The 24,824-nt window shown below is 43.8% G+C and overlaps 1 protein-coding gene and 1 gene segment (V, D, J or C); both read left to right on the top strand.

Annotated features, from left to right (window-relative positions):
- Positions 1-2,907: 2,907 nt before the first annotated feature.
- Positions 2,908-6,862, top strand: LOC121614945. The gene is made up of 6 exons (XM_041949048.1): positions 2,908-3,039; positions 3,132-3,521; positions 4,868-5,047; positions 5,169-5,507; positions 5,640-5,714; positions 6,260-6,862. The coding sequence occupies exons 1-6, from the start codon at positions 2,997-2,999 to the stop codon at positions 6,424-6,426; spliced, it is 1,194 nt and encodes a 397-aa protein (XP_041804982.1). The 5' UTR covers positions 2,908-2,996; the 3' UTR covers positions 6,427-6,862.
- Positions 6,863-15,965: 9,103 nt separating this feature from the next.
- Positions 15,966-17,660, top strand: LOC121615146. The segment is given in 3 exon segments: positions 15,966-16,759; positions 16,878-16,952; positions 17,518-17,660. Coding segments are annotated over 3 exon segments (477 nt in total).
- The last annotated feature ends 7,164 nt before the right edge of the window (positions 17,661-24,824 follow it).

Here is a 24,824-nt window from a genome sequence, read left to right as displayed (position 1 = left end):
TAAAATGACACAAAATTATATAGAAATTATATAGAATAAAAGCATGATACAATAAAAATAAAAAAGGAAAGTTTAAAAGAAAAATGTGCAAAAAATTAAACAACAAATCAATGAAAGATCAAAATAACACGAAACATAGAAGAAGTAGTTCAATAACCAAAGTGATTACACTGTGACACTAGAAAACAACTAAATGAGTCTGAATATTCTGTGACATCAGTAAAGGTTTGTTTACATCAGCGATGGTTTAAACACAGCAGATAAACACTGCTGCCCTCTGGTGGCCGCAGAGACTCACTGCTTCAATCGACAGGTTTTATTCCACTGTCTGTCTATCGATGATTTCTTCTTCTGACTCATTCATTAATGTTTTGAAATATTTTGTACAGAACTGCAGCTGTCGATTCTTTTCATGATGGATTAATCAGATGATTAAAACGATTGTCTGGTTTATAAAAATTCTGAAAATAGTGAGAAACCTCAGAATTATTACAAAGACCTGAACATCATTAAAGGGAAAAGTAGCAAATGCCGCCAATCAATTTTCTGGTAATTAACTGTATTGGCTGAGAGTTTTAATACTTGTATGACTGTTATTCTCTCGCATTTATTTTTTGATGCATGTTACTGAGCCCATGCAGCTGTTGTCAAGATGGAAATGTTCCCAGTTTGACCAAACCAGCAAGATCGACCTAATAAGTGGGAGTGTTGTGACGTCCCTCTGGCCTGCTGGTCGCCACAGTCCTCTGGACACACCTGCACACCATGTTTCCCCCTCACTGCACAGCAAACCACACCTCACCCATTTTGCAAATTTTGTTTCTGTAAATTAATTACTTTTTGATGACTCTCACTTCATTTGAGCCACTCATGATGAAGAAACGAATGGAATAGATTAATAAGAGAACGGACGATTAAATGTACCGTGTGTAAAATGTATCTCAGTTATTTTGTCGTGCAGATTTAAGTTCCCAGCCCACCTGGAGTTATGGGACACAGAAAAATACAGCTGCTGCGTTGAAGGATTTGTCAGACATGAACTGAACTTCCTATTTTACAACTAATGTCTCAAACTCTACAAATAAAATTAAGCGTAACAAGGTTTCCAACTTGGCTGCAGAGACCGAAACATTTGACCTCTCATTCTCAGAGCTGGTTCGGTTCGAGCTGACAGGTATTTAAGCTCTGTGTGGTCGTTTTTAAGGTCATTGATGGTTCATGGTTATGAAACAGCAATGATTAGAGTCACTGGAGTCACCTGAGGTAGAAGGACTATTAGTACCAGTAGGTGCAGTAGAAGCAGAAGAAGCCAGAGGCAGGAGTGGCAATGCTGCCTGGTAGTCATAGCAACAGAAGCAGAAAAAGTAGGAGAGACCGTTGAGTGTGGATCAATGCGTCCTTTCAGCCACTAGAGGGCAGCAGTCCAGAGTTTGTCCCACAGCTCCAGCTGCAGCAGCAGTTCCAAATGGAGGTGACGCAGTGTGTCGTTACAGACTCTAGAGGGCAGCAGTGTGACACTTACAATCCTGACAGCAGCAACGATGTCGACCTTTTTCTGCCAGACATTTTGACCCGTGACAGCAGGAGATGAGTGTGTTGTAATTAATAACATTAATAACTGCTGCTTTTCACCTCTGTGCTCCAGTTCTGGAGCCTCAGATTTATTCATGCAGACTCATAAACGTGTCATGAGAGCCATCATTAATGTGAAGACTGACACCTGAACTGCACTTTAACACGTCTGCTGCAAAACATCAGGACAGGAGAAGCAGGAGTATCATTAACTGTAGTAATAGAAGTAGAAGTACATCATATAGCACAGTTTATACTCTGTTTATGTACAATTAGCTTTAAAAACAGATACAAAGACATTAAAAACACAAAAAGCAGTGGTGGAGGAAGTATTCACATCCCTTATTGAAGTAAATGTACTAATACTACACTGTAAAAATACTGTGGTACAGGAAAACTCCTCGAAAATGTCCCTGAAGTAAAAGTCTGTCAGTATAATCAGGAAAAAGCACTTCAAGTATTGAAAGTAAAAGTACTTGGTGCAGTAAAACGTCCCTGTGACTGTTCTCCTGTTCTCCTGTTCTCCTGTTCTACTGTTCTGTCTGATCTCAATAGATTATTGTGACTCAGTCGTTCATGTCAAAGCAGGATTTAATGTTGAAGCTCATTGTTTTTTTGATTCTTTTTCATTCTGGATCAATCTGCTGATTAGTTTCATTGATCTGCTCAATATTAACTCGTTGTCACGTTTGAGGTAAATTAATAATCTAGTGACATCTGATAGTGCTCACATAGAGACAGTGGTGGAAAATTTGAGGTACTTGTACTTCTCTTGAGTACTGTGACCCAGATTTTTAATCTGCTGTCAGATTCAAATCAAGGTGAAGAAACTTCTGTCTGAATCAGTTCAGAGAAAAACAGAAAGTCTGGAACCAAGAATAATTTAGAAAAACATTCAAATAGTGAGAATAAAACACAGATTAATAAAGTGGATGATAAATGAGCTGAGGGACATCTGAAGACTGAACACAAACAGAGTTTTAGAGGATGAAGGTCTCAGTTTGACAAACACACGATGAAGATATAAACAACATGTCCCTGTCTGGAGTCGATCATTTTCACTGCTAAAATCAGCCGAGTTTGTCATTTTACTGCAGTGGAGGAGCTCAGTCGTCACATTAACACCTGGATACAAACAGTGATGTGAAGCAGCAGACAGGATGCAGTCCTCCATCTCTGTGGTAACCGTGTGCTGCTCCTCAGCTCCGCCTCCTCCCCGAAAAACCTCAGACTCAGCGGAAAACCACACAATCAATCAGCAGCAGCAGCCTTATCTGTCCGCCGCAGGGGCTGATGGGAGGTCTGAGGACCTGGTAGAAACCACGCCGCCCTCGTGCGACCTCACAGCTCGTCCTCGTTCGGCCTCGGCTGCATCGGAGCGCCACTTCTCCCCGGGTTCACCAGAGGAAACACCACTGCACAAAATGCTTCTCCTCCCAGCTGCTGCTCTGTGCTGTCTGTGTTCAGGTGAGTGTGTGCAGCCAATCGGGAGCCAGCAAAGCCGACCTTTAACCAGCACCGTCACACTGACCTTCACCTCTCCCTCTGTGTCTCTACAGCGCTGGTTGCCATGGCAGCAGAGCTGATTCAGGATGATTTAACATTGACCAGGAGAGTTGGTGAAAAAGTCTCCTTCAGCTGTCGAGGAACTCAACAGTGTGACTACGATTATGTATTCTGGTACCAGAAGAAAGACACAGAAACATTCAGAAGGATTCTACGTTTTGACAGGAGTGATGGTGAAGTTTATTCAGGTTACAATCACCCTCAGAAAGATGATTTCTCAGCTGTGAATAAACAGGACGGCTGTGAGTTGGAGATCAAGACAGTTAAACTCCATCATTCAGCCTCCTACTACTGCAGCTGTGTGAAGTTTGATCCCCACAGTGAGAAACGATCCCTGCAGCCTGAACAAAAACCAACAGATGAACAGATGTCAAACAGTGTTTGTGACAGGAAGTAAACCACAGCCCAGGTTCACATATTTCACCTCCATCTCAGCAGAGTCACAAACATCCTGAAGTGACACATTTATTAAAGATGAGATTTATTCACAGTTTCATCACATATTCCAGCAGGATTTCTGTAGTTTAACACAGTGAAGACAAACGAGCAACACAGCAACACAACGATGAAGCAAACAAGAGAAAACCAAGAGAAACATGACGCAGATAAAAGGCTCCAATAACAAACATCTGTCATTTTTCATTCAGTCATTTTGGACAATAAGACAACAAACTGCAGAGAAGATATTTGAGATGAAGATGAAAATCCTCCTCTTTGCTCTGCTGCTGAATAAAGTCCATTCCTCCCTCACAATACTAACGTGCTCTGAGTGAAAACACTTGAGCAGCACTTGTTGTTGAACACCTTTCAGTAGATTTCACCACATCGTTTCACTTCAGGACATTTTAAAAGACAAATCTTGGACCCCCCCTCCAGTAGGCCCATCACCCGCAGGAGAGATCAGAAGGGGGCAATGCGGTGGGATTTGGTTGGTAGTTGTGGGAGGGGGCCCCGACGGCCCAATCCCTGGACTCCGAATCTGGCAATGAGGTCATGGAATGTCACCTCGCTGGGGGGGAAGGAGCCAGAGCTAGTGCGGGAGGTTGAGTGGTACCGGCTAGAGATAGTCGGGCTCACCTCAATGCACAGTCTGGGTTCTGGAACCCAACTCCTCGAGAGAGGCTGGACTCCCTTCTACTCTGGAGTTGCCCCCGGAGAGAGGCAGCGGGCTGGTGTGGGCTTGCTCATAGCCCCCCACCTTACCTGCCATGCGTTGGAGTTTTCCCCGGTGAATGAGAGGGTCGCTGCCCTACCCCTTCGGGTTGGGGACAGGTGCCCACCGTTGTTTTGGCCGAACAACACTCTTGGAGTCCCTGGGAGGGGTGCTGGAAAGTGCTGCGTCTGGGGACTCCATTGTTCTACTGGGGGACTTCAACGTTCATGTGGGCAGCGACAGTGTTACCTGGAAGGGCGTGATTGGGAGGAACGGCCTTCCCGATCTGAACCCGAGCGGTGTTCTGTTATTGGACTTCTGTGCTAGTCACAGTTTGCCCATAACGAACACCATGTTCCCATTGTCACGCCTTCCTTTGAGGAAGCCCCTGGACTGGCAGACCCGAGGGTGTGCTCCAACTACAGGCGGATTCACACTCCTCAGCCTCCCTGGTAAAGTCTATTCCAGGGTACTGGAGAGGAGAATTCGGCCGATAGTTGAACCTTGGATTCCGGAGGAACAATGCAGTTTTTGTCCTGGTCGTGGAACACTGAACCAGCTCTACACCCTCCACAGGGTACTCAAGGGTTCGTGGTTTGCCCAAACAGTCCGCATGTTTTGTGTACTTGGAGAAGGCGACCGTGTCCCTCGTGGCATTCTGTGGGAGGTGCTTCGGGAGTATGAAGTACGGGGCCCTCTACTACGAGCCGTCCGGTCTCTTTATGACCGGGCAGGAGCTTGGTTGCATTGCTGGCAGTAAGTCAGACCTGTTCCAAGTGCATGTTGATCTGGCAGGGCTGCCCTTTGTCTGTGCTGCATCTCAGCAGAGTCAGAGTCAGTCAACAGCAGTGCTGGAAGCTGCTGTTGACTGTGTGAATGTGTGTCTGTGGCTGCCGTCAAACTCCAGATGAGCCGGTAGCGAAGCCCGTGGCGAGCGTGTACCCGGCGGCGCCCGGAGCCCGCCTGGAGGGCCGGAGCGCCCTGCTGTGTCTGGCCTCGGCCATGTTTCCCCCTGTGGTCCGGTTCTCCTGGAAAAGACGAAAGGAGAACGGTCCTCTGGAGGAGCCGCCCCCCGCTGAGACAGAGCAGCTGGAGCTCAGAGAGTCGGGACGCGCCGCGGCCATCTTGCTGATCCATCAGCCGGAGAACAGCACATATAATTACATCTGCTACGTCCAGCACGAGGGGGGCAAAGCGGAGGCCCCACCAGGACCAGGTAATGAAGGCTCGGTGAGTGTGTTGAGCAGTGATGGAGCTTCATGTGGAGACGCCGTCACAGAGAGCAGAGGAGCAGAGGACGGACGTTTCTCACTGCTGCTCCAAACATTTGACTCCTTCTCTGTTTCAGAGGCTCCAGCTCCAGCAGCTTCCCGTCCTCCAGAGAGAGAGCCGACAGACCTGCCGGCTGTGCAGCAAGCTGACTGTAAGATCACCTGCTGCCTCTCTGCATGGACAGCTCCAATGTTCTGCTGCAGTCAGGGCTGCATATCAGTGTGTTCACCTTCTGCTCATCAGTGAAGGATTTCAGCTCACACTCCCTGATTCTGTTAGAGTGTCCAACAGCACAACTGATCCCACTGAGACAGCTTTCACTCCAGTCTGACAGATCACAAGTTTCAGGGCAGCTGAACTACATGTAGGACTCTGAGGTGCTATAAAAACTGTGGGGATGACCTGTTCAAGCTCCACTATAAATGCTTGTATATGAAGAATGAGTGGAATGACTCTGTGTACAGTGAAAGGTGTCTCTGGTGGCTGTGAAGCCACAGAGAATCATCACCAACTCTGCAGCTCTACGCTGCTTTTTAGCCTCTTTAGCTCCTAGATTTAGTTTTTGATCAAACAGGAAGTCAGATCCAGTTTAGGGCCCCTAAAGATCTCGTTCTGGTCCTGACTTGTTGTATTTAATAAGGTCCTTTGAGCTTTCATTCAAACTGTCCTGTGTGTGTGTGTGTGTGTGTGTGTGTGTGTCAGTGTCAGTGTCAGTGTCCTTCCAGTCTCAGTGCAGGGTGAAGCTGCTCTTGCTGCTGTACTCAGTGCTGATAGTGAAGAGTCTGGTGTACTGCTGTGGACTCTCTCTGCTGATGATCCTCAGAAACAAGGGACCGTCCACCAACTGCACACATGCTGACTGACTGTTTCCTGCTCGCCTTTCCTCGCCATCAGATCTCATCCCTTCATCTCATGCTTCGTCCTAAACGTACAAATACATATACACACATATATATATCTGCAGTTACTGAGTGTATATTCTGTGGTAAAGTGTTATTTTGATCCTCTAGTTTATTTCCGCTTTGAATTGTGACTTTTATAATAATAGAAAATGAAGCTGAATCATTGGCTGCCTGCTACAGATTTTATTGTTTGTGGTATTTTTCTGTTCTTGTCTTTCTTTTTAATACATGATGCAGAGTGTGGCAGGTTTGTCAAATTCTTTCACTCAAACATTCTCAATAAAGAGAAAAATCACAGCGTGTTTCATGAACATCTTTGTTTTCATGGATTTCACTTTGGCTTCAGAGCAAATCACCAGAAACAGAATCAACTTCATCGGCCATGTATGTTGACGGCTACGAGTCATTTGACTGTGGTTGTAGTCGGCTCTCCATAAACCTTCACACAGCACCAAGAACAAATGTAGAGGAAGACATGAAGACGAGCACACAGCTAAACAAGGACAACAAAGCCAGACAAAGATAAGCCAACATCAACATAGAGCTGTTATATACAAGTCAGCAGGGGTGGTTGTGCCACCAGGTTCAGGGCTGACCCCCTTTTCTGACTGTGTCAGTGTGGACGTAAACCTCTACGCTGATGACACTGTTGTTTCCACTCGTGAACAAACAGCAGAGCGAGCTGCTTTGAAGCTACAACTGACATAAAATGATGACACAGCAGCTTGATCAGAAGTCTGAATGTTGGAAACATGATGGCACGAACAGATAAATTAGAAACTTTGTGTTGATGTTGTATGAAATGTTTGAACGCTCTGATTCTTTCCCACATGTCCTAATATGTTGTGTTATGTTCCATGTTGACGTCAGGCTGCAGAAACTGTCATTAAACTGTTTCCTTGACAGAGTCAATAAAGCTGTTTGAATGAAAAAGCTTCACTGTTTGAGTTGGTGTGAGGTCATAAAGTGGGATCAGAGCAGACTGCAGGAGGTTGAACATATCTGCTTTTATTTCTCAGCTCTGAGTTGAGGATTTGAGCCGTTTCTCTGGCAGATCAATAAGACGGATCAAAGCTGAGACAGTGAGGACTGAGCGCTGAAATCAGACTGAAGTTCCTGGAATGATTCTTGAAGCAGAGTCCATGGTTGTAACTGTCATTGTGTTGTTCATGAGAAAAAGCAGAGCTAACGGTGAGGAGGCTGCAGAGCAGAAACCCACACAGCCCGTCTGCTGCAGGAAGGGAAGTGCTGATTGGCTGTCGACAGCTTTTTATGAGTCCTAATAACCACCGAGAACAGATTCATATCTGCTGCTGAACACACTCATCGACTCGTCTCCCTCTCTGCAGTCGTTTGTCTGTCCTCTTGTTGTCTGGAAGCCTTTTTTCCAGCGAGCCCTCCACCCACACAAAGTTGACCTGAGCCCAGAGAGCAGCAGTGACGACCCACCTGGAGGTCACGTCCATGCAGTTTATTTATGGGCATTTTAGCCATCGAAGGTCCACTTTACAGTTTCCACTGATGAGAGCCAACAAGTCCTCATAGAGAAATGAGCAAAGGCTTCTTTGTCCGTGGCCTCCAAAACAACACATATGAGTGTTTTGTGCTGCGATGCCTCAGTGGTTCATGTCTGTTTGGACGTGTCAGTTAAACTCTCTGGTTGGAGGACTGTGGTCCTGCTCATAGACGACTGTGAAGGTTCAACAGCTCAAAGTTGACTTTGTCAAATGCCTTCACAACAGACGTCAATGTGAACTCAGCTGTGGATCACTTTTATTGACTTTCAGACTAAATGTATATAATTATAATAAAAACATTCATATCAATACCAACACTAATAATAACATTACTAATTATAACATACATCTACATATCTGTTGTCATTATTTCTCCTTTTCCTTTTCAAGATTTTATTTATTTTTATTGATGGTGTTTATCATTAAATATTATTTATTTCTATTACATTTACTCTTTGTGTCTCTTTCTCCTCTGTTATTCTTTTATATTTTACATTTTGTCACAGTTATTATTACTGACAATACCCACAGCATCATCTGCCATTATTATTATTATTATTATTATTATTATTATCATTATTAGCAGTATTGGAAGAAGCAAAAATTAAGAGCAGCCTTTGTGCATTTTCTTTAATCTTTATTATGATCATAATATCTTAGATATTGATTTATTTTTCATAGTGAAACAGTTCAATGAGCTGGTCTGTATGTATTCACTGTTCTGACTGTTCTTGTCTTCATTATGTGGTTTTGTCACTGTTTTGTCTTTTTGTCTTAATAATAATAATAATAAAAAGATGTTGTGACTCAAAGTCAAAGCAGGATTTCACTGTTGGAGCTGGTGGAGCTGGAGCTCATTTTACACTATATTTAAAGGACTGAAACTAATGATTCTTTACATTCTGGATCATCTGCTGACATCTGATAGTGCTCACATAAAGACAGCGGTGGGAGATTTGAGGTACTTGTACTTTGCTGGAGTATTTCCATCTTGTGCTATTTTATACTTCTACTCTGCAACAGTTCAGAGGGAAACTTTGAGCTTTTCACTGTGTAGAAAATTGACATTAGGAGGGTTTTTACAGGCGGAAGCAAAGCTGTGGTGCTAAAACCACATGGCAGCTTCAGCCGAGCCGTCAATCAGCAGCAGCAGCGGCAGCCTTATCTGTCCGCCGCAGGGGCTGATGGGAGGTCTGAGGACCTGGTAGAAACCACGCCGCCCTTGTGCGACCTCACAGCTCGTCCTTGTTCGGCCTCGGCTGCATCGGAGCGCCACTTCTTCCCGGGTTCACCAGAGGAAACACCACTGCACAAAATGCTTCTCCTCCCAGCTGCTGCTCTGTGCTGTCTGTGTTCAGGTGAGTGTGTGCAGCCAATCAGGAGCCAGCAAAGTCCACCTTTAACCAGCACGGTCACACTGACCTTCACCTCTCCCTCTGTGTCTCTACAGCGCTGGTTGCCACGGCAGCAGAGCTGATTCAGGATGATTTAACATTGACCAGGAGAGTTGGTGAAAAAGTCTCCTTCAGCTGTCGAGGAACTCAACAGTGTTACAGTGATGCTGTATTCTGGTTCCAGAAGAAAGACACAGAAACATTCAGAAGGATTCTTGCCATTGACAGGAGTGATGGTGAAGTTTATTCAGGTTACAATCATCCTCAGAAAGATGATTTCTCAGCTGTGAATAAACAGAACGGCTGTGAGTTGGAGATCCAGACAGTTAAACTCCATCATTCAGCCTCCTACTACTGCAGCTGTTGGAAGATAGATCCCCACAGTGAGAAATGATCCCTGCAGCCTGAACAAAAACCAACAGATGAACAGATGTCAAACAGTGTTTGTGACAGGAAGTAAACCACAGCCCAGGTTCACATATTTCACCTCCATCTCAGCAGAGTCACAAACATCCTGAAGTGACACATTTATTAAAGATGAGATTTATTCACAGTTTCATCACATATTCCAGCAGGATTTCTGTAGTTTAACACAGTGAAGACAAACGAGCAACACAGCAACACAACGATGAAGCAAACAAGAGAAAACCAATAGAAACATGACGCAGATAAAAGGCTCCAATAACAAACATCTGTCATTTTTCATTCAGTCATTTTGGACAATAAGACAACAAACTGCAGAGAAGATATTTGAGATGAAGATGTGATATATGTGTTCAATAATTATCTGGACAGGGCCGCCGCCAAGCGGGGTCAGGAGGGCCGAGACCAACCGCTGGCCCCTCCATTGCATATGTTTAGAATGGCATGGCACTCTTAAATACTCAGTTCTGATTGGTCAATCCCCAAAATTCAGCGGTGTTTATTTCTTGACAGACGACCGCCTGCTCAGGAATTCTTAACTGTCATTGGCTACAGGGGCAATCCGTGAACGTACCAGGCTCAATAACAATTTGCCATCTGATTTGAGTGGCAAAATATGGAGCTGAGTGCTCAGGCACGAGGTCCTGGACTCAAATGCACAACTCAAAACAGGCAAAGATGAAAAAAGGCTCAAGGCTGGTTTAATAGTAACAAAAGATTCTCAATCCAAGAAATGAAAAACAAAAGGCGCATGGCTCACAATACAAAGGTTTGGATATTCTCAAAAACTAGGAAATCAAAAATATTAGGCTTAACAAGGTAGAAACCCTGGACTGACATGAAACCAGTGGCATGCACAGACTTTTTGAAGGTCAGGGGCGGAAAAAAGGAAAAAAAGGGCACAAATAGCGTGTCCTCGCCACTGAAGAGGGCACTTTAGCACACGTTTTGGCTCCCAGGGGGCACTGTAGCACGCGTTTTTCGTCCAAGAGGGCACTTTAACACACATTTTGGCTCCCAGGGGGCACTTTAGAGCGCGTTTTGGCATCCAAGAGGGCACTTTAGCACATGTTTTGGAGTCCAAGAGGGCACTTTAGAGTGCGTTTTGGCTCCCAGGGGGCACTTTAGCACGCGTTTTGGCGTCCAAGAGGGCACTTTAACACGCATTTTGGCTCCCAGGGGACACTTTAGCGCACGTTTTGGCGTCCAAGAGGGCACTTTAGCATGCGTTTTGGCGTCCAAGAAGGCACTTTAGAACGCGTTTTGGCTCCCAGGGGCACTTTAGCGCGTGTTTTGGCTCCCAAGAGGGCACTTTAGCACGTGTTTTGGAGTCCAAGAGGGCACTTTAGCATGCAATTTGGAGTCCAAGAGGGCACTGTAGCGCGCGTTTTTCAAAAACTGCCCCCCCCCCCCACCCCCCCCGTGCACGCCACTGCATGAAACACAAAGGCAACAAGACAATCTGGCACAGGACAAGGGGAGACGCAGACTATATGTACATGAGGTAACAAGGAACAGTTGGAGACAATCAGGGCGGGGCAGACAATCAGACAGGCAGGAAACAAACCAGACAGGGCAAGGATCGAGACAAACAAGACAGGGCAAGGATCGAGACTAAGACAATACAAAAACTCTTACATAAAACATGGCATGACTGAGACAACACTAACTAAATGAGGCAATGACGAGGAAACAGAGTGCCTGGCACGGGTCATGACAGAAACAATGTCTTTAGGGAGACCATGTATGCGAAACACTTTTTTGATCAAGACATCCGCCGTTTCTTTGGCGGACGGTAACTTCGGTAAAGCCACAAAATGTGCCATTTTAGAAAATCTATCAACTATGGTCAAGATAGTGGTGTTACCTTGTGAAACAGGTAATCCGGTTACGAAGTCCACAGAGATGCAGAAGTGGAGCAGGGCTTTGTCGGGACGCCTTATTCCTGTACAGGTCTCTTATGCACGTACATATTCCAAAACATCCTTCATTAATTTAGGCCACCAAAACCTCTGTCTGATCACAAATTCAGTTTGACCCCCGGGTGACATGTGAGTAACGAAGTGTGTGCCCAATGAATAACCTGCGACTGTAGCCGACATGGTACGATCAACCGGTCGCTAGAGCACTTCATTTTCTATTGGCCAAGAAACTCCTCCTACCACACAATTCAGTGGTAGAATAGGTTCTGGGTTCTTGGGCAGTCGGGAACAGTTCATAAAGGCAAGAAAGAGCATCTGGTTTGGTATTCTGAGAGCCAGGTCTAAAGGACAGGGTACACCAGAACCGACTAAAAAACAGCATTGAGTCTTTTCGCCTTTTTAATGTACTCTAGGTTCTTGTGATCTGTCCAAACAAGAAATGGTTGCTCCGCCCCCTCTAACCAATGACGCCATTCTTCTAGTGCCATCTAAACAGCTAGCAATTCTCTGTTACCAACATCGTATCCCTTCTCGGCTGATGACAACTAACGTGATAGGTAAGCGCAGGGATGAATCCTATTGTCCTGTTCTGACCACTGAGACAGAACGACTCCAATACCTTCATTTGAGGCGTCAACTTCGACCAAGAACTGTCTGCTCAGATCCAGGACAGTGAGGATAGGTGTGGTGGTCCTAAGATGCTGGAAAGCCACATCTGCCTCTGGGGACCACTAGAAAACAGACTTAGGAGAAGTGAGAGCATGGAGAGGAGCAGCTACCGCACTAAAGTTTCTGATAAACTTCCTTTAGAAGTTGGTGAATCCCAGAAACTGCTGAAGCTTTTTCTGTTGGTAGGAACCGGCCAGTTAGCTACCGCCTCCACCTTCTCTGTATCCATTTGTACCTTATTTTCTGTGATGATGTAACCAAGGAATGAGACAGTGTGGGTATGAAACTCACACTTTTCTGCTTTCACATACAGGTGGTGTTGCAATAGCCGGATCAGAACTTGGCAGACATGTCTCTGATAGGAGGTCTGGAGAAAAGATCAAGATGTCATCGATGATAGACACAAAGTCATTCAGAAACTCTCTCAATCCATTATTCACATAACCCTGAAACACTGCCGGTGCGCTGGTCAACCCGAAAGGCATAATTAGTGTCCACTAGGGGTGTTGCACTCCATTTTCCATTCATCCCCCTCTGATATGCGACATGTGTCATTGGTTAGAGGGGGCGGAGCAACCATTTCTTGTTTGGACAGATCACAAGAACCTAGAGTACATTAAAAAGACTGCTGCAGAAGTTCAAAAGCTGAAGACATGAGTGGCAATGGATAGCAATTTTTAACAGTTATTTAATTTAAGGGGCTTTAGTCAATGCATGGCCTGAGTGAACCGTCTTTCTTCCTTACAAAGAAGAACGCCGCTCCTGCCGGGAAACAAGAGGGTGGATGATACCAGCTTTTAGGGAAGTCTGAATATACTCGTCCATTGCCTTGCGTTCTGGACCTGAAAGAGAATAAAGTCTACCTTTGGGTATGGGCGCTCCTGGCAGCAACTCTATCGCACAGTCTGAGGATCTATGTGGAGGTAATGATGTAGCCTTATCTTTGTTAAATACCTCCTTTAAATCCCAGTAACATTGAGGTACTTGTGCCAAGTCGGGATACCAGTCTGTCGTTGTCTTGCCCAGCCATGTTGGTTCTGGATCCTGTTTCACCAAGCTGTGGGTGTTTTCAGAAAGACAGTTAGTTAAGCGGTCACTTTCCCATCCCAAGATCATTCCTGTCTGCCAGTTAACGTGCGGGTTATTGTTTTGTAGCCAGGGGTAGCCGAGAATGAGAGCATGCTTTGCAGAGTAAAATAATGGAAAACCTTAGTCTCTGTGTGTTTTCCCTCGAATGATATTTCACAAGGCTCGGTACAATGAGTTACTTGGAAAATGAAGCGCTGGTTAAGATTTTATTTATATTTCATTGTCCCTGGTGATTTGCCAGTCCATAAAGCTGCCATCAGCCCCAGAGTCTATCAAAGCTTTCAGATGAACCATGCGGTCATTAATATGCAAGGTTACCTGCATAAGTATGCGAGGAGGATTTTGCCCGTCTGGCATTTGGCTCACCAACGCCCTCTTCTTGGTTGGTGAGCCTTCTCTTTTACCTGACAGTCAGCGAGTTTCTGCCCCTGGTCTCCGCAGTAAAAGCATGCCTTTTCTTGTACGCAATGCTGTCTCTCCTCAGGATCCAAAATTTGCCCGACCTATCTGCATTGGCTCCTCTGCACCGGAAGGTGGCAGGGTGGGAGCGTGGAAAAGGTGCTGGGAAGGTACCTGGCTGGAGCGCGCCGGGATTCTCGGGATCTGTCTCCAATTTTTTCCCTCTTGTGGACTCTGTCTTCGCCGATCCCTCTCTCTCGCATAACTTGGTGTTGATGCAGATGGTCTTGAGGTTTTCTTATACACATGAAATAAATGTCATTTGAACAAAACAACACAACAATAACATGTAAAATTAGGATGACGATATTATCGACAGACTGGAAACACACATGAAGAACATGAATCAGTGACAACGTCGAGCAACTTCCAGGTGAACGTCTTTAGTTGTGCAGGTATTTGGTCATCAAACAAAGTATTGGACAAATTCAAATGCTGACCTGATGATGGCGCTAGATGAAAAGTCAGAGGATCACCAGAGTCACTCCAGTTCATCCTCAGGGGAACCTGAATGTCTGGACCACATTAAATGGTAATCCATCCAATAGCTGAGATATTTCAGTCTGAAGCTAAAATGTTGATCTGCTGGTGGCGCTAGATCAACAGTCAGAATCAACAAAGTTCACGAGGTTCATCCTCTGGGGACCAAGAATGTCTGAACAAAATTTCACATCAATCCCTCCGTCCGTCCGTCCTGTGGTCCAGGTCCAATCCATCTGGACTACAGCAGTGGACCGACAGACATTAGCATCCATAGAGCAACACTGCTGGTGTGTCTGAACAGACAGTAGAAGAAGAGACAGTCATGATGAAGCTGAAGCATGATGATGGAGCTGAAATCTGATCCTGGTTCATCATTTGGACTCGTTCAGCTCAGCTGACACATTCAACAGCAGACAGCTTTTTGTATCACTCTGTTTCACTGTGGGAGGAAACGGGTCCCTCACCTTTGGCTCTGGAACTAAACTGTATGTAACAGGTAAGAACAAACATTAATTTTCCTTCAACAAGTTGAAAATGTGTTTTTAATGAGTTCACATGTTAGTTTGTTCATAATTAGCAGAGAATTCTTGCAGCCGTGCAGCTTTTGTTGCATAAAAAGGTTCATAATTCCTGAAAAGATGTTTAAATCTCACAGAACAACTGAAGTTATTCTTTATTTCTGCAGGACTTCAACTGATTTCTATAGAAAAAGTATGATATTGACAGTGTTACAGATATTCAGTATTTGATCATCTCAGTCATTCAGCTTCAAGATAAAATATGAAAAACTAAATTGAATTAATGTCAGTAAATGTACTTTGAAAAGCTGATGACTTTAAATAAGTTGTATTGGATAATTAATAAGTCATTTTTAAATGGTGAAATTGACCTCATGAAAACTGTATTTATATGATGGTACATATGTCTTTTAGTGGAAGATTTATTTATACATAAAGACAAACAGACACTGAATATGATGTGAGAATTAATTTTACACAACACAATTAATTTATGGCGGCTAATATTTATATCCATCATAGAGATAATTTAATGTAAAGTGTCACACATTCAAATATATTTGTATCCTAAAAAACATTGAATATAAATATAAATAGTAAATGATGCTGAATATAATTTGATGGAAAATGGAAAATTTCAATATATTAAAAAATATATGATGACAAATATTTTGTATTAAACACTGTACAAATTATACTTTATATATTAAAGTATATAGTATTACAGACTTTATTATTATAGTTTATATATTTTATTGTAACAGAACTTGATGTAAAGTGTCCAGAAAGGCGCCGATAAATAAATGCAATGCATTATTATTATTAATGTTAACATTATTGCATTATATTGTATTATATTATATTATATTTTATTTTATAAAAAATGTCATTCAGTAATTAAGAAATTTTGAAATTAATTTATTTTCATGAGAGGATATTATAATAGAGTCTGTTCACATTTGACATGTCTGAACAAATCATTTAAATTCTGAATAAAAGCTGAAAGTGTTCAGAAAAAGATCTGAAATTATTGATGTTTTTTTTAATGATTAGATTGAAGTATGTGGTGATAAATATATAATATTCTTCATATCTTGTAATCATCAACATGACAGTTGTCATTCTGACAGAGAAAAACTTTTCTTCATTCTATCAAACCAAATTTCATCAATATATTATATTGTTTTATATTCTAATGTATTATCAGTAATAATAATTAATGTGAAATTATTCTGATCTTATTTTGAAATGTAGAATTTGCAGATACGTCATTGTGTGTGTTCCTCATAGAACCTCTGATGACATGAGCTGATCCTTGTGTTTGATATGAAGGTGAACACAGTACATGTGGTGAACTTTGTGCTGTATTGATGAGCAGTTTAGTGATCAGAGTCCATGTAGTTTCCAGGATCAGACTGAATGCAGTGCAGTGCTGGAAGCTGCTGTTGACTGTGTGAATGTGTGTCTGTGGCGCTCGTGGCTGCCGTCAAACTCCAGATGAGCCGGTAGCGAAGCCCGTGGCGAGCGTGTACCCGGCGGCGCCCAGAGCCCGCCTGGAGGGCCGGAGCGCCCTGCTGTGTCTGGCCTCGGCCATGTTTCCCCCTGTGGTCCGGTTCTCCTGGAAAAGACGAAAGGAGAACGGTCCTCTGGAGGAGCCGCCCCCCGCTGAGACAGAGCAGCTGGAGCTCAGAGAGTCGGGACGCGCCGCCGCCATCTTGCTGATCCATCAGCCAGAGAGGAGCACATATAATTACAGCTGCTACGTCCAGCACGAGGGGGGCAAAGCGGAGGCCCCACCAGGACCAGGTAATGAAGGCTCGGTGAGTGTGTTGAGCAGTGATGGAGCTTCATGTGGAGACGCCGTCACAGAGAGCAGAGGAGCAGAGGACGGACGTTTCTCACTGCTGCTCCAAACATTTGACTCCTTCTCTGTTTCAGAGGCTCCAGCTCCAGCAGCTTCCCGTCCTCCAGAGAGAGAGCCGACAGACCTGCCGGCTGTGCAGCAAGCTGACTGTAAGATCACCTGCTGCCTCTCTGCATGGACAGCTCCAATGTTCTGCTGCAGTCAGGGCTGCATATCAGTGTGTTCACCTTCTGCTCATCAGTGAAGGATTTCAGCTCACACTCCCTGATTCTGTTAGAGTGTCCAACAGCACGACTGATCCCACTGAGACAGCTTTCACTCCACAGTCTGACAGATCACAAGTTTCAGGGCAGCTGAACTACATGTAGGACTCTGAGGTGCTCTAAAAACTGTGGGGATGACCTGTTCAAGCTCCACTATAAATGCTTGTATATGAAGAATGAGTGGAATGACTCTGTGTACAGTGAAAGGTGTCTCTGGTGGCTGTGAAGCCGCAGAGAATCATCACCAACTCTGCAGCTCTACGCTGCTTTTTAGCCTCTTTAGCTCCTAGATTTAGTTTTTGATCAAACAGGAAGTCAGATCCAGTTTAGGGCCCCCAAAGAACTTGTTGGGGTCCTGACTTGTTGTATTTAATAAGGTCCTTTGAGCTTTCATTCAAACTGTCCTGTGTGTGTGTGTGTGTGTGTGTGTGTGTGTGTGTGTGTGTGTCAGTGTCAGTGTCAGTGTCCTTCCAGTCTCAGTGCAGGGTGAAGCTGCTCTTGCTGCTGTACTCAGTGCTGATAGTGAAGAGTCTGGTGTACTGCTGTGGACTCTCTCTGCTGATGATCCTCAGAAACAAGGGACCGTCCACCAACTGCACACATGCTGACTGACTGTTTCCTGCTCGCCTTTCCTCGCCATCAGATCTCATCCCTTCATCTCATGCATCGTCCTAAACGTACAAATACATATACACACATATATATCTGCAGTTACTGAGTGTATATTCTGTGGTAAAGTGTGATTTTGATCCTCTAGTTTATTTCTGCTTTGAATTGTGACTTTTATAATAATAGAAAATGAAGCTGAATCATTGGCTGCCTGCTACAGATTTTATTGTTTGTGGTATTTTTCTGTTCTTGTCTTTCTTTTTAATACATGATGCAGAGTGTGGCAGGTTTGTCAAATTCTTTCACTCAAACATTCTCAATAAAGAGAAAAATCACAGCGTGTTTCATGAACAACTTTGTTGTCATGGATTTCACTTTGGCTTCAGAGCAAATCACCAGAAACAGAATCAACTTCATCGGCCATGTATGTTGACAGCTACGAGTCATTTGACTGTGGTTGTAGTCGGCTCTCCATAAACCTTCACACAGCACCAAGAACAAATGTAGAGGAAGACATGAAGACGAGCACACAGCTAAACAAGGACAACAAAGCCAGACAAAGATAAGCCAACATCAACATAGAGCTGTTATATACAAGTCAGCAGGTGTGGTTGTGCCACCAGGTTCAGGGCTGACCCCCTTTTCTGACTGTGTCAGTGTGGACGTAAACCTCTACGCTGATGACACTGTTGTTTCCACTCGTGAACAAACAGCAGAGCGAGCTGCTTTGAAGCTACAACTGACATAAAATGATGACACAGCAGCTTGATCAGAAGTCTGAATGTTGGAAACATGATGGCACGAACAGATAAATTAGAAACTTTGTGTTGATGTTGTATGAAATGTTTGAACGCTCTGATTCTTTCCCACATGTCCTGATATGTTGTGTTATGTTCCATGTTGACGTCAGGCTGCAGAAACTGTCATTAAACTGTTTCCTTGACAGAGTCAATAAAGCTGTTTGAATGAAAAAGCTTCACTGTTTGAGTTGGTGTGAGGTCATAAAGTGGGATCAGAGCAGACTGCAGGAGGTTGAACATATCTGCTTTTATTTCAGCGTCTCAGCTCTGAGTTGAGGATTTGAGCCGTTTCTCTGGCAGATCAATAAGACGGATCAAAGCTGAGACAGTGAGGACTGAGCGCTGAAATCAGACTGAAGTTCCTGGAATGATTCTTGAAGCAGAGTCCATGGTTGTAACTGTCATTGTGTTATTCATGAGAAAAAGCAGAGCTAACGGTGAGGAGGCTGCAGAGCAGAAACCCACACAGCCCGTCTGCTGCAGGAAGGGAAGTGCTGATTGGCTGTCGACAGCTTTTTATGAGTCCTAATAACCACCGAGAACAGATTCATATCTGCTGCTGAACACACTCATCGACTCGTCTCCCTCTCTGCAGTCGTTTGTCTGTCCTCTTGTTGTCTGGAAGCCTTTTTTCCAGCGAGCCCTCCACCCACACAAAGTTGACCTGAGCCCAGAGAGCAGCAGTGAGGACCCACCTGGAGGTCACGTCCATGCAGTTTATTTATGGGCATTTTAGCCATCGAAGGTCCACTTTACAGTTTCCACTGATGAGAGCCAACAAGTCCTCATAGAGAAATGAGCAAAGGCTTCTTTGTCCGTGGCCTCCAAAACAACACATATGAGTGTTTTGTGCTGCGATGCCTCAGTGGTTCATGTCTGTTTGGACGTGTCAGTTAAACTCTCTGGTTGGAGGACTGTGGTCCTGCTCATAGACGACTGTGAAGGTTCAACAGCTCAAAGAGCTTTTGGATCAAAGAGTCCAAGAAGTGAGGAGCTCCAGGAGCTAAACTCAGGAACTAGATTAGACTAGATCAGATCAGACTTTATTGATCTCACAATGGAGAAATTCACTAAATCAGCAGCTGTAGGGCGTTCCTGTTAGCATTTTTACTGCAGAAAGAACTGCGACATGTAGGATTTCACAGGTTGGGACTCCGTTTTTTGCACTAAATTATTCCTGATGCATCTCGACGACATCCTCGATATTGAGTCAGTTTTCCTGTTTGTTACAGTCCAGCAAACTGAGAGACGTCAACCTCACAAACACAGACAGAAAACTCAAAGAAATGAGACTGAAGACTGAAATCATCTCCACGTTCAACAAAAGTCATTGCTCATTGAAGCATTTGCGACCCCTGGTGGGGGGGGGGGGCCCCAGGTCAGTGTTTGTTGACTTTGACACACACACGCACACACACACACACACACACACATCAACAACAGTAATGATTCTGTTGCATTTATTTGTGGTGTTATAATAAAAACATTCATATCAACACCAACACTAATAATAACATTACTAATTATAACATATATCTACATAACTGTTGTCATTATATATTTTCTTTCATGTTCAGGATGTTTTTTATTTTTATTTATGCTGTTTATCATTAAATATTCTTTATTTCTATTACATTTACTCTTTTTGTCTCTTTCTCCTCTGTTGTTCTTTTATATTTTACATTTTGTCACAGTTATTATTACTGACAATACCCACAGCATCACCTGTCATTATTATTATTATTGTTATTATTAGGGACTCGGGGCATAGCCCCGAGTCACTTATTACTATCCCGCGCGTTTCTTCTTCTTCTTCTTATTATTATTATTAGGGACTCGGGGCGGGATCGGTGTGCTATTACTTTTCTCAAATTACTTTTCTCAAATTTCCCATAAGAAATGAATGGGACGGGCGAAAAAAACAAGATTGAAATTGGAGTTTTTCAAACATCTGTAGCTCAGGCATACATTCACCGAGAGACTTCATTTCAACTTTAAAATGTAGACCCAAGTCTGGTCTATTGGTGTGTTCATCCACATTTTGATTGGTCCTATAGTTTTTGATCAGTCACTGTTCAATGACAGTGATCGTTTGGAGGGAAATTTTGAGATTATAATGGGTGTGTATTGCGCGGAATGTTCGTGCTAGAGTGCGTGCTAGAGTGGCACAGAGTCTAAAAACGATCCTAAAATCTTCTCTTTTTCTCGTCGCTACGGCCACAAATTACACTCTACACGCATAATTTTGGGATCAGTTTGTAGACAAACTTGTCCTCTTTCGTGTGATGTCCTCGAAAAAGCCGAGAGACTTACTGAATTTAAATAGTGAGACTTTTTGTGCAGCCAGCTCCCTCCTGCTTTCCCATTAAGTCCCATGTTAAAATTCAGAGCTGTTTTGTGAGCAAAGCAGAAATGCCTCCTGTCTTTAGATCGCCATAAAACGAAAAGTTGTTGTGTCAGGAATAAAACGAGGAGATGGTCGGACTCAGGAAGTTCTCGGGAGTCCGATGATCTACACTCTGATACGAGGTACGGTTCTCTCACCAGAGGATTTAGTTCAGGAGGTTCGCCGAACCCAAATCTCACTGCATACAATACAAACTCCTGTTCTCTGAGTCGCAGAGTCTTTTTAAGTCGACCATTTTGTCATTTTTCTAAAGAATATCTGGACATAAAACACACGTACATCTGGCCCAGACTTGTCCGCATCTCACAGTGTAATCGTTTTTTTGATAGCAGCTACGGTTTTGACACAATCGCAAGTTGTTCGGAAGAAACCGACAGCGAAAAAGCCGCTTTTCAAGGGAAGAGTTTAACAGGTGCAACTGTCATTTACACACACACCGGTCAATAACCCACGCACACACATCTGCAGGACAACAAGCCTGAGAATGATTATCTTAACGAGCTCAGTCAAAACAAGGGCATTGTTTGAAAACAATCTCCGTCCAACAAACAGTTAAACTCAGCTTCAGAAAGCAGTTTCGCAAAAAGGTTGAGACAGTAGTCACACAAACACACACACAAAAAGGGCTAACCAACAGCTAAAAAGTGATTAAAAACAGCACGTCAAAACTGAACAGGAACAGGTAAACAGTGGGAGAGGTGCAGAGGTAATTATCAGCAGGTGGGGCAGAAGTTACACAGGCACACACGCACGCACACACACACACACACACACACACACACATTCAGACACACATATACCATACATATCTCCATGTAGGAGCAGATTGGGCTGCTTGTGTAGTTCAAGCAGACACACACACACAAACAGACGAAGACACACACATACGCAGTCACACACAATGACAGATACATAAACACACACACACAGACAAATGCATAATGAAAACCCCATCCCCCCGCCCCCTTGTTAACGCCGTTAGCTCTATTAGCTCTGTTAGCACAGTTAGCTCTGTTAGTGTTAGCGCCGTTAGCTCTATTCGCACCGTTAGCTGTTAGCTCCGTTAGTGTTAGCTCCGTTAGCATTAGCTCCATTCATGTTTATTGATTCCGTTCATTAATTCATGTTAACAGAGACATGAAGCAGAGGAGAGAAGCAGACCCAGACAGCTGAGGTGATCAACAGAGACAGACAAGGAGAAAGCCACAGAAACACAGCTGGGAGCAATTCATTAATCAGGGACTGACTACCTCTGATACCTGCTCTTTCCTCAAATTTCAGCCTTTTTCAATTGTCCGCTGCTTCGCCATACTTTCTCCTAGAGACTTCATTCAAACTTTAAAACGTAGATAATTTTGTCGGCTCCAAATGACCCTCGGCACATTTTGATATCTCTTACGGTTTTCGAACTATGACCATCGAAGGCCGACGTAAGACGCGAACAACTGCGAAGACTTTCCCATAAGAAATGAATGGGGAAATTTCCTCAAATTTCAGCCTTTTTCAATTGTCCGCAGCTCGGCCATACTTTGTCCTAGAGACTTCATTCAAAGTTTAAAACGTAGATAAATTTCTCAGCTCAAAATTAATACCGGCACATTTTTTGATATCTCTTACGGTTTTCGAGCTATGACCATCCGAAGACCATCAAGTTTCTCACAAAAATGCTCAGAATTTCTCCCCCTAGAGTGGGTAATTTCAAAAGTTAGAGTGAGACAGCCAGTGAGAAATCGCCTGAAATGTGTTTCTAAAATTGCCGTAAAATCCAAACGGTGAATAGGAGACACATAATTTTGGGATCTTTTGTAGACAAACTTGTCCTCTTTCGTGTGATGTCCTCGAAAAAGCCGAGAGACTTACTGAATTTAAATAGTGAGGCTTTTTGTGCAGCCATCTCCCTCCTGCTCTCCCATTAAGTCCCATGTTAAAATTCAGAGCTGTTTTGTGAGCAAAGCAGAAATGCCTCCTGTCTTTAGATCGCCATAAAACGAAAAGTTGTTGTCTCAGGAATAAAACGAGGAGATGGTCGGACTCAGGAAGTTCTCGGGAGTCCGATGATCTATAGTACACTCTGATACGAGGTACGGTTCTCTCACCAGAGGATTTAGTTCAGGAGGTTCGCCGAACCCAAATCTCACTGCATACAATACAAACTCCTGTTCTCTGAGTCGCAGAGTCTTTTTAAGTCGACCATTTTGTCATTTTTCTGAAGAATATCTGGACATAAAACACACGTACATCTGGCCCAGACTTGTCCGCATCTCACAGTGTAATCGGTTTTTTGATAGCAGCTACGGTTTTGACACAATCGCAAGTTGTTCGGAAGAAACCGACAGCGAAAAAGCCGCTTTTCAAGGGAAGAGTTTAACAGGTGCAACTGTCATTTACACACACACCGGTCAATAACCCACGCACACACATCTGCAGGACAACAAGCCTGAGAATGATTATCTTAACGAGCTCAGTCAAAACAAGGGCATTGTTTGAAAACAATCTCTGTCCAACAAGCAGTTAAACTCAGCTTCAGAAAGCTCTTTGCCAAAGAGGTTGAGACAGTAGTCACACAAATGCACACACAAAAAGGTCTAACCAACAGCTAAAAAGTGATTAAAAACAGCACGTCAAAACTGAACAGGAACAGGTAAACAGTGGGAGAGGTGCAGAGGTAATTATCAGCAGGTGGGGCAGAAGTTACACACGCACACACACACACACACACACACATTCAGACACACATATACCAGACACATCTCCATGTAGGAGCAGGTTGGGCTGCTTGTGTAGTTCAAGCAGACACACACACACAAACAGACGAAGACACACACATACGCAGTCACACACAATGACAGATACATAAACACACACACACAGACAAATGCATAATGAAAACCCCATCCCCCCGCCCCCTTGTTAACGCCGTTAGCTCTATTAGCTCTGTTAGCACAGTTAGCTCTGTTAGTGTTTGCGCCGTTAGCTCTATTCGCGCCGTTAGCTGTTAGCTCCGTTAGTGTTAGCTCTGTTAGCTCCGTTAGCATTAGCTCCATTCATGTTTATTGATTCAGTTCATTAATTCATGTTAACAGAGACATGAAGCAGAGGAGAAAGCCACAGAAACACAGCTGGGACCAGTTCATTAATCAGGGACTGACTACCTCTGATATCTGCTGTTTTCTCAAATTGCAGCCTTTTTCAATTGTCCGCTGCTTCGCCATAGTTTCTCCTAGAGACTTCATTCAAACTTTAAAACGTAGATAATTTTGTCGGCTCGAACACACCCCGTGTCCCTTTCAAAATTTCCCAGAGGGAATTTTCTAGTTATTTTTCATCCTCCTCCAAGTTTTCGTCCCTTAACTCGCCCCGCAGCTTTGAGAAAACCCTCGCAAATTATATATCAAAACGTGCGTATTGTTCGGGATCGGTGTGCTATTACTTTTCTCAAATTTATCGCAGTTTTTCGCGTCGTAAGACGCGAAAAACTGCGATAAATTTTCCATAAGAAATGAATGGGACGGGTGAAAAAAACAAGATTGAAATTGGAGTTTTTCAAACATCTGTAGCTCAGGCATACATTCACCGAGAGACTTCATTTCAACTTTAAAATGTAGACCCAAGTCTGGTCTATTGGTGTGTTCATCCATTTTGATTGGTCCTATAGTTTTTGATTAGTCACTGTTCAATGACAGTGATCGTTTGGAGGGAAATTTTGAGATTATAATGGGTGTGTATTGCGCGGAATGTTCGTGCTAGAGTGCGTGCTAGAGTGGCACAGAGTCTAAAAACGATCCGAAAATCTTCTCTTTTTCTCGTCGCTACGGCCACAAATTACACTCTACACGCATAATTTTGGGATCAGTTTGTAGACAAACTTGTCCTCTTTCGTGTGATGTCCTCGAAAAAGCCGAGAGACTTACTGAATTTAAATAGTGAGACTTTTTGTGCAGC

Source organism: Chelmon rostratus, chromosome 12 (assembly GCF_017976325.1).
Source record: "Chelmon rostratus isolate fCheRos1 chromosome 12, fCheRos1.pri, whole genome shotgun sequence".
NCBI classification, from domain to species: Eukaryota; Metazoa; Chordata; class Actinopteri; order Chaetodontiformes; family Chaetodontidae; genus Chelmon; species Chelmon rostratus.
This window is presented reverse-complemented; position numbering and strand designations above follow the sequence as displayed.

What these genes read in the sequence shown, in the direction of transcription:
- LOC121614945 (XM_041949048.1), top strand. Translation starts at nt 2,997, where the DNA reads ATGCTTCTCCTCCCAGCTGCTGCTCTGTGCTGTCTGTGTTCAG. An exon ending in ACAGATGTCAAACAGTGTTT is followed by an intron (nt 3,522 to 4,867) that starts GTGACAGGAAGT and finishes CACCCTCCACAG; the next exon opens with GGTACTCAAGGGTTCGTGGT. An exon ending in GCTTGGTTGCATTGCTGGCA is followed by an intron (nt 5,048 to 5,168) that starts GTAAGTCAGACC and finishes TGACTGTGTGAA; the next exon opens with TGTGTGTCTGTGGCTGCCGT.